The sequence below is a fragment of the Penaeus vannamei genome, chromosome 7 (assembly GCF_042767895.1).
Source record: "Penaeus vannamei isolate JL-2024 chromosome 7, ASM4276789v1, whole genome shotgun sequence".
Lineage (NCBI taxonomy): Eukaryota > Metazoa > Arthropoda > Malacostraca > Decapoda > Penaeidae > Penaeus > Penaeus vannamei.
The window spans coordinates 18361222-18371221 of NC_091555.1; the positions used below are offsets into that span (position 1 = coordinate 18361222).

The following is a 10000-nucleotide window of genomic DNA, read 5'->3' on the forward strand; positions in this document are numbered from 1 at the left end:
CGCTGGATCTGCTGCGACTGTCTCGTCGTCGAAAGGGAGAAGGACCTCTGCGTCCTGCACAGGGAATTTGGCTGGCACTCTGGAGGCGTTTCCTTCGTCGAGAATGGCGTTAGGAAGAGTGAACTCGTCCTTCTGTTCCGTCGGGAGACTCAGGTCGGTGGAGGAACTAGAGCTGAATGGCCTCAGGGACGTGGCCTCGTCCTCCGCCCAGCACACATTCGGGGCGGACGGGAGGTCGCTGGTGTCCTGGCTCGTCTCCGTGGTCTGGATGGAGGACGACGTCTGGCTCGTGCGCAGGAAGGGCAGGCTGCGAGCCAAGGACGCGGCGATGCTGTCGCGGATGTTTCTTAGAATGTTTCTCGTGAAGCTCGTTGTTTTAGTCTTTTCTTTGGTCGAGCGGTTGGATGTTTCAGAAGTGGGTGGAAGCCTTTGTTCCTTTTCGTCCGGTGTTTCACCGCTTTCGCCAGCGGTTGGCACATCTGCATGGAGCGTTTGGACGCTTGAGTCGGAATTATTGGAAGCACTTTGAAGAAAAAGGGAGCGAGCGTTCGAGGAGCGAACTGGAGGGGACTTTCTCTCCGGGTCAGACAAGGACCTGAAGTGTCTCCCAAGCGACTGCGGGGAGGCCGACTTGGGCGATTCCTCGGGGATCGGACGGAGTCTCGGGTTCTGCGCCAAGCGGTCAAATTCCACATACACGATGTCGACTTCGTCGGCTCCGCCTTCGTGGGAGCCTCTTCCCGCGTTTGTTTCATTATTTTGGAGCTTTCTCCTCTTCCTTCCCGGTATCACTTCGTGTTCATTTGCCACGGCGTCGAGTGCGTCGATGGTTTTGACTTTGCGGAAAGGCTTCGGGAAGCTCGGGCATTTAAAGCTGAAGAGCCGTGGGGCCGTGTCCACCTCAACGCGGGGCATGGACGCGCCTCCCCCCGCGGCGAGTCCTCCGTGCGTGCAGCTGACCATCGGGCCAACAATGCCCGGCCTCACTGTAGAGGCCATGGTTACCGTCGGCGTGTTTGGCCTCAAGAAATTCTGTCTCGCGACGCCTCGAGTGTTGGTGGTCCTCTGAGCGCGCCGTAGGCCCCCACCTGAGCCGGAGTGGGGCGTCGCTGGGGAAACGAGAAGTGCGTCGAGAGCAACGTGGACGTCCGAAGATTGTGGAGGAAGACACCTCACTGCGCTGGGAACCTTGCGCCTGACCGAGCCTCCTGTGAGTGCCGACGAAGACCAGGACACTGAATCCCTCGGGCGTCGAGCACTGACGCCGGGAGTCTCCTCGTCGTCATCGGAGAGAGGGAGCCGGCACACTCTCCGAGCGACGCACCGCAAGAGCGTTCGCGCTCCTGAGCGAAAGTGGTCATTAAGCCAGCAATAAATAAACGGGTTATAACACACGTTGGACATAGCGAACCAGTGGCACAGGAAGAACACGGACGACGAGTGGCGAAAGGGGCCGAGTGAGCCCCCGAAGTCTGCCACGAGGTGGTAGGTGTTGAGTGGCAGCCAACACAGGGCGAACAACACTACCACGACCAGCAACATCTTGACCGTTTTCTTCTTTGCTCGTAACTGGACGGACAGCTGCTCCTTGGTGGCGGCGCCCACGACCGCCCGCCACCACACCCGCCTCGTCACGCCCACGTAAGCCACGGCTGTGATGCTTAAGGGCAGTGCATACTGCGTGAGGAAGGTCGCCAGCGTCAGCCACTGGCGAAACTCGAGAGCTGGGTGCGGGTAGCGCGCCTGACACCGTGTCAGCTTCCGGTACGTGACCACCTCGACGACCTGAAATCAGAGGAGTCGCGGTAAGACCAAGGCATTCGAGAATAATCAATACCTATTATGCAATAGGATTAAAAGTGAGCGAGAATGATAGGATAATTAGCATTACTGCGATTATGAAAAATGGATAGAAATAATCATATCAAGAATAATAGCAATCCTTGTAGTAGTTTTCACTTTATTATCACTACTACTCGTAAGTTTCATCATTTCACTTTATCCTTACAACGCCCCTTTTCCCCTCGACCCGGCCTGACCTCGCTATAGATGGCGTAGGGGAGGGAGACGAGGGCGGCCAGCAACCACACCACCACGATGATGACCGCGCCGTGGAAAGCTCCCAGACGAGGCTTTAATGGGTGGACTATCACCTGAAGGATTTTAAAAATGGGAGTCAAGAATAAATCATGGAAAATTGACAACTGATATGTGAATTGTAAAAAATCTAAAAAATAAAACAAAAGCACGTGCTAATAAAAAAAATGCGAATGGTATGAATGAAAAAGTGACCTTTCTTGTCTTGATTCTTCGTTCATTCGCCGGAGTAAGAACTTAGATAATCAAAGACAAAAATTATAAATAAAATGTGTATAAGCGCGAGCTCGTGTGTCTATGTCTGTGTAATATGCTGTAGGCTTATTGTTTATACATTAGACGGACAGATTCATTAAAAGATATATTTCACCAAAATCAATGGATAGAAACAAAACATAGAGGTAGAGAGGAGAGGAAAAATCAAGGCCTACATATACAGATTGTTACATCAATGAGAGAGACAGATAGATATATAGAATGATAGGCAAATAGAAAGACAGACAACAAGAGAGTGAGAAAGCGCAAAGAAGAGAGAGGGATAGAAACAACGACAAACAAAAACACAGGGGCAGAAACAGACAGGAACAGAGAAGAAAGATGAAAAAAAGGAAACATAAAGACAGCAAAGAAATCGCCATAAAAAAAAACAATAATAATAAGAAAAACACCTGACTCCGACCCACAAACCGCACACCCCCGGAGACGGCAAACGGACTCTCGAGCATCACCTGATATCTGTCCAGGGCGATGGCGACCATAGTGAAGGCGGAGACGTAGACGGAGGTGGCCTGGACGAAGGGCACGACGCTGCACATGAACCCTCCGAAGGGCCAGTCGTCCAGCAGCACTCTGGGGACGAGGAATGGAGGACTAAATAAAGGAGGGAGATAGATGTTTGCGCTTGGAGATAATTTTTTTCATGGCTGGTTTTCTTTTTTCTTTTTCTTTTTTTTTATTTCTTTACTCTTGATTTCTTTGTGGGAAATTATGCTGTAATGTTGGGTGTTTTCTACTTATGTGTGAGAGAGCGAGGGAGAAAGAGAGAGAGTGATATTTATTAAGATTTCTACTGTCTTTGTCTCTTCCTCTTTTTTCATGATCTTTCTTTTTCTCTTTCACTTTCACTCAACTTCTCTCTCACTCTCTCTCTCTCTCTCTCTCTCTCTCTCTCTCTCTCTCTCTCTCTCTCTCTCTCTCTCTCTCTCTCTCTCTCACTCTCTCTCATCCATTCCTATCTCATTCTCTCTTTCCCCTCTCCCCTTCTCTTAATCAACCCCTCTCTCTCTAACTTCTTTCTCCTTTTCAAGCTCTTCCCCACTCCCATTTCCCTTTCCCTTCCCCCCTCCCCTCCCTTCCCTTCCCTTCTCTCTGTCACCCTCCTCCCCTTTCCCGTCTCCTCTCTCCCTCCCCTTCCCCTCCCTTCCCCTTCAACCCCCTCTCCCTTTCCCCTATTCCCTCCTTTCCCCTCTCCCCTCCCCCTTCCCATCCTTCCCCTCTTCCTAACCTTGCCACATTGAAGGGTATGTTGAGCGCCGTCATGAGCAGGTCAGAGACGGCGAGGTTGGCGAGGAAGGTGTTGGTGAGCGTGTGCAGTCTGCGGTTCCTAATGACGACGTGGCAGACGAGGAGGTTGCCGAAGAGGGAGACGCAGATGATGATGGTGTAGGCCAGGATCATGATGACGGTGCGGCCGGGGTCATCGCGCCGTCTCACTTGCGCCGTCAGGTCGACTGTAGGGAGAAGAGAGGTCAGAGGTCAGTGGGTCGTCTCTTGGTGGAGGAAGGGAGGAGGAGGAGGAGGAAGGGAGGGTAGATGGATGACGCGGTGGAGGAAGGAAGGGATGGGAGAAGGAAGGTGCGGTGGAGGAAAGAAGGAAGAGGAGAAAGTAGGTTTGGTTGGTTAGTACTGGAGGGGGTTTACCCTATCCACCTGGAAGGCGCGATGAAGGAAGGAAGGAAGGATAGATGGAGGGTGCGGTGGAGGAAGGAGAGAAGAGAAGGAAAGATAGATGGAAGGCGCGGTGGAGGAAGGAAGGATAGATGGAGGGTGCGGTGGAGGAAGGAGGAAAGAGAAGGAAAGATAGATGGAAGGCGCGGTGGAGGAAGAAAGGATAGATGGAGGGTGCTGTGGAGGAAGGAGGGAAGAGGAGAAGGAAAGATAGATGGAAGGCACGGTGGAGAAAGGAAGAGGAAGAGGAAAGATAGATGGAAGGTAGAGGAAGGAAGGAAGAGGAGGAGGAAAGATAGATGGAAGGTGGAGGAAGGAAGGAAGAGGAAGAGGAAAGATAGATGGAAGATGGAGGAAGGAAGGAAGAGGAAGAGGAAAGATAGATGGAGGGTGGAGGAAGGAAGGATAGATGGAAAGTGCGGTGGAGGAAGGAAGGAAGAGGAGAAGGAAGGATAGATGGAAGAAAGGAAGAAGAGAAGAAAGGATAGATGGAAGAATGGAAGAGGAGAAGGAGAGATAGATGGAAGACGCGGTGAAGGAAAGAAGAGGAGAAGGATGGATAGATGGAAGGAAAGAAGAGGAAAAAAGAGATAGATGGAAGACGTGATGAAGAAAGGAGGGGGAGAAGTAAGAATGAATGTAAGGCACGCTAAAGGTATTGAATGAAGGATATAAGAACGGAAAGAAAAAGGTGAGAGGAAGTTCTGATAATGAAGGAAGGAAGGAAGGCAGAAGGGAAGAGAAAGATAATGGAAGGTATTGATGTGAGAAGGGAAAGGAAGAGGAGAATAGTAACATAAAGGAAAAACGAAGGAAGTGTTCTTGCAAGGAAGGGAAAACGAAAGAGTAAGCAAGGTAAAGGTGAGAGGAGGTTCCAATAATAAAAAAGGAAGAGAGAGAATAGTGATAAAGGGTAAAAAGAAAGACACGGTTAGAGCTCTTCGTGATGATGGAAGGAAGAAAGAGGAAGAAATACTGATAAAAGAAGGATGTATGGAAAACAAGGTCAAGGTATCAAATAGAGGTAAGAAGGAGAAAGGAAAGATGATAGAGGGGTGGTAATTAGAGAGGAAGAGAAGGGAAATGTGATAAATGGGGAATAAGAGGAAGGTACAATATAGACATTGAAAGAAGGAAAGAAAAAAAAAAGACAGAGGATGAATAAATGTAAGACTGGGAGAGAATAAGAGGTTCTCTCGATAAAGAAAGGGAATGAGGAAGGAAAGACAGAAGAGAATAAAGATGGATGAGAAGGAAGGAAACGAAGAAAGATTGTGGGTGAAATTAAGAGCGACATCGGAATGCTACAGAAATTAATTTGACACTAATGGAAAAAGATGTGATGTTGATTAATGAACTCAAATGAAATCATTCGTAACGTGGCCGAAAACAAGTGACAAATATAGGTGGAAAAGTCAAAGATCTTTTCTTCGTTCCACATTTTTGAAATATCAATATCAAAACCTCTTTTTTAATTATCTTAGAGAAATAATTATTCTTTTTTCTATGAACTTCGTCGAAGAATTTGAGTATACTGAACTGAATATATCGAAACACCTCAAGTTTTTTTCTTTGGCAGACAAGCATCCGGGGAGAATTCATTAAGCAAGAATATTTACGCATTTAAGAAGAAGAAAAAAAGAAAGGAAGAGAAAAAAATAAATAAATAAATAAAAGATCAGAAAACGACACCACAAGGTTTCACTTTCTTTTCTTGAGATGAAAAGGAAGAAGATGAAGAAGCTTAATGAGTTATCCGAGCTTTCCCGCGCAGGTGACGGGGGGGGGGGGGGGTACATGCTTCATTTTTTTCTGGTCGTTTTTTTTTCTTTTCTTTTCTTTCCTTTTTTTATATTGTGTATTGATTTTTTCGTTCCTTTTTTTAAAGCCATTTTAGCTGAGGATAAAAGTAAGGCAGGAAGATGAGTTTCTTTCTTTGAGTTTCTTCGTCAGCTATTTTTTTTTTTTTTTTATTATTATTATTATCATTGACATTTTTATTTATCTACATATCTATTCGTGTATACGTTGTTGTTTTTTACTTATCCATGTTACTTATTCACTGACTTATCTATCTGTATATCTATTTCATTCATCTACCCATCTATCTATCTATCTATCTACTAATCTATCTATCTATTTATCTCTCGATCTGTATATTTATCTATTTATCTATCTATCTATCTATCTATCTGTCTCTCTCTCTCTCTCTCTCTCTCTCTCTATCTATCTATCTATCTATCTATCTATCTATCTATCTATCTATCTATCTATCTATATATATATATATATATATATATATATATATATATATATATATATATATATATATATATATATATATATATATATATATATATATATATATATATATATATATATATATATATATATATATATATATATATATATATATATATATATATATATATATATATATATACATATATATATATTTCTCTATTTATCAACTTATCTATTTATCAGTGTATCTACACGTCCATATATCTATTTATTTATCTATTTATTCACGTATCTATTTATCTATCAATCCATCTATCTATCTATCTATCTACATATAAAAAATTAGAACAACCTTCAGTTCCTTCTCTTTTTATCTTTTTTTATTATTTTTCTTTTTCGTTTTTCTTTTCGTTCTTCATCTTCTCGCGTCCGTAATTACGTAAAAAGACCAAAGCTATCTGATATTTTAAAGATTTTCACAAAAGTCATGTTGTGATATGATGAACAAGTGGTTGAAAATCCTTGTTGTGACTGCGTTTATAAAGACCTTCAGAGCCGTTGACACGATAGCTTCTTCTTGCCCCGGGCGTGCTCAACCACGGGCGGGGCGGCGTCAAGGTGTCAAAACATCTCGGGAAAATGGTTATACATGTGGCCCCGTGGTATGTGGGGGGGGGGAGAGATGTAGGTGTGGGTATGTGTGAGGATGGGTGGATGGGTGGGTGTGTGTGGGCAGGTGGATGTAGGTGGGTGTGTGGAGGTGTGTTGGTATGTGTGGGTGGGTGTGCGTTGGTGTGTGTGTGTGTGTGTGCGTGTGTATGTGTGGATATGTGTGTGTTGGTGGGTGGGTGGACGGGTGTGTGTGTATGTGTGTATGTGGGTATGTGGGTGTTTGATAGAACACATACTAGGTGTATCAACTGATATTACTATAGCATCATTACCGTAGACCAATGGTCCTTAATCTGATGAAAGCTACGGGCCGCCTTTCCCAAGTGATATCCACATAAAGACAACTATGCATGCAATGTGTATAATGCACTTTATTCATTGAGATTTAATTGCTTTATCCATATACGAGATCCACATCATATTATCAAACTTTAAAATAAACAATCTAAAAACTAATCTAATGGCCATTCATTATAATCATGAATGTAAATAAACTTTCTATCTGATCCTCACGGACCCCCTGAAACCCTACCATGGGCTAGGTTACGAACCCCGATGTAAGAGTATCATGATGGATGTTGCTAATGTTATCAATATATCCATACAGAACGATTTACGATGCTCGCAGAGAGAGAGAGAGAGAGAGTAAGAGAGAGGGAAATAGAGAGAGAGAGAGAGAGAGAGAGAGAGAGAGAGAGAGAGAGAGAGAGAGAGAGAGAGAGTAAGAGAGAGGGAAATAGAGAAAGTAAGAGAGAGGGAAATAGAGAAAGTAAGAGATAGATGGAGTGAGAGATAGATAGATAGATAGATAGAGAGAAAGGGGGAAAGTGAGAGAGAGAGAAGAGGGGAAAGTGAGATAAAGAGAGAGAGAGAGAAGGAAGGAAAGTGAGATAGAGAGAGAGATAAAGAGAGAGAGAGTGAGAGAGAGACATAGAGAAAGAGAGAGAGAAGGGGAGGGGAGGGAAGTGAGAGAGAGAGAGGGCGAGGAGAGGGAAAGTGAGAGAGAGAGAGAGGGAGAGAGAGAAGCAGACTGACAGAGTGACAGACAGTCAGGCAGGCAGACGCATAGACGGACAGACACAAACACACACATACACAAACACACATAAGAACACATACAGACAGAGGAAGTGAGAATTCAAAATTGAGACCCCCCCTCCCCCCACCACCTCCCTCCAAAAAATCCAATATCCTCATGTTTTGAAATCTTGCACCAACAATTATGAAAGTCACGGGATACAAACTAAACAGCAAATATATATGCAAATGCGAGAAGCTAAACGTTGAACGAAGACATAAATCAAAGGCCAAGAATCAGGCGCGGTCGAGGTGACAGATTTACAGATTTTTGAGGTGATAAAGATTTTGCAGATTTTGCAGATTTTTTTTTACAGATTTTACGCCTATTTTACAACGCCATTATATTAATCTTTGAATCCAATCTGAATCCTCTTTATCGGTGTTATCGTTTAGTTTGGTGTGTCATCTTATGGCATCTTATCTCATCTTATTTCCCTTCGTCCCTCTCTTTCTCTCTCTTATTCCCCCTCGACTATATCTTTCTCTCCCTCCCTCTCTCTTTCTCTCTTATTCCTTTTTGTCCCTCTCTTTCTCTCCTCCTCCCTCCCTCTCTATCTCCCCTCTCTCTCCTTCTCTCTCTCTCTCTCTCTCTCTCTCTCTCTCTCTCTCTCTCTCTCTCTCTCTCTCTCTCTCTCTCTCTCTCTCTCTCTCTCTCTCTTCTGTCTCTTCTCTCTTTCTCTCTCTCGTCCCTCTCCTTCTCTCCCTACCCCCTCTCTTTCTCCTTCTTCACGCACAGAGAGAGAGAGAGAAAGAGAGAGAGAGAGAGAGAGAGAGAGAGAGAGAGAGAGAGAGAGAGAGAGAGAGAGAGAGAGAGAGAGAGAGAGAGAGAAAGAAAGAGAAAGAGAGAGAAAGAGAGAGAGAGAGAGCTACCAACACAGTTATCTTGTCTTTTATATAGCATCCCGTACGTCTTGGGAGACACAGGGGAAGATGGCGGTGAGATAACCGAGATGCTTTATTTACCTGAAATATATTGGCGTCTTTTTTTCTTTTCTTCTTCTTCTTCTTTCTCTTCTTCTTTTCTGTTTGTCTGTTTGGTTTCCTTTCTTTTTTCTTTATATATATATATATATATATATATATATATATATATATATATATATATATATATATATATATATATATACATATATATATATATATATATATATACATATATATATATATATATATATAATATATAATAAATATATATATATATATATATATATATATATTCATCTGTCTGTCTGTCTGCTTCTCCCTCTCATTGTCTCTCTCTCTCTCTCTCTCTCTCTCTCTCTCTCTCTCTCTCTCTCTCTCTCTCTCTCTCTCTCTCTCTCTCTCTCTCTCTCTCTCTCTCTCTCTCTAAATGATTTTTAGCATTCACCGACTTACCTTTTGTTCTTGCAGAAAGGATATGAATATAGCCATAGTAATGGATATGTAAACCCGACGTAGAATATTTTGTTTAGCTGTTTCGAACTCGTTTTAATTCCTGAATAAACCAGAAATACAGTAATTCATCTTATTGACAAATGTATATGAATAGATATGAAATATTCATCACAAAGCATATTCTCATTTTTTATAGAAATAGTCGCAAATGAATAATCGGTAGAGCTTTGATGATATCAATAATCTGCGAGTCAATCTGACAGTATTCTTGAAACCTTGATTAATCCAACTGCATATCAACTACTTTACGATGCCAAAAAAAATAAATGTTATTTTAATTTCTAATTATATTGCAAAACGACCTCATTTTCATCTCCATCACGACTTTTTTTTTAAACATAAGAGCCAACAATATTAGCTTCAACCTGCTCCTGCCATTCATTCGTTAAATCGTTTCCTGATTTTTGCCTTCGCTCGTGCCAGAAACTATAGCGAAATTGACTAACCGATTACCCTATTAAGTCGAGTTGCTTGGTCGTGATTTTGGGGTGCAAGACGACGTGGATCTAAGGATAATGAAATA

General features: G+C 43.3%; 1 protein-coding gene across 1 annotated transcript in view; it reads right to left on the bottom strand.

The window, feature by feature from the left end:
* Window positions 1-10000, bottom strand: part of LOC113829927 (uncharacterized) — a 12337-nt gene that overhangs the window by 1166 nt on the left and 1171 nt on the right. Inside the window, exons 2-5 of the mRNA XM_027383106.2 lie at window positions 3602-3827; window positions 2826-2946; window positions 2040-2153; window positions 1-1785 (exon numbers count right to left, since the gene is read on the bottom strand). The exon at window positions 1-1785 is cut by the window's left edge and continues 1166 nt beyond it. Coding sequence (XP_027238907.2) covers window positions 1-1785; window positions 2040-2153; window positions 2826-2946; window positions 3602-3827 — 2246 coding nt within the window. The remainder of the gene's footprint in view (window positions 1786-2039; window positions 2154-2825; window positions 2947-3601; window positions 3828-10000) is intronic.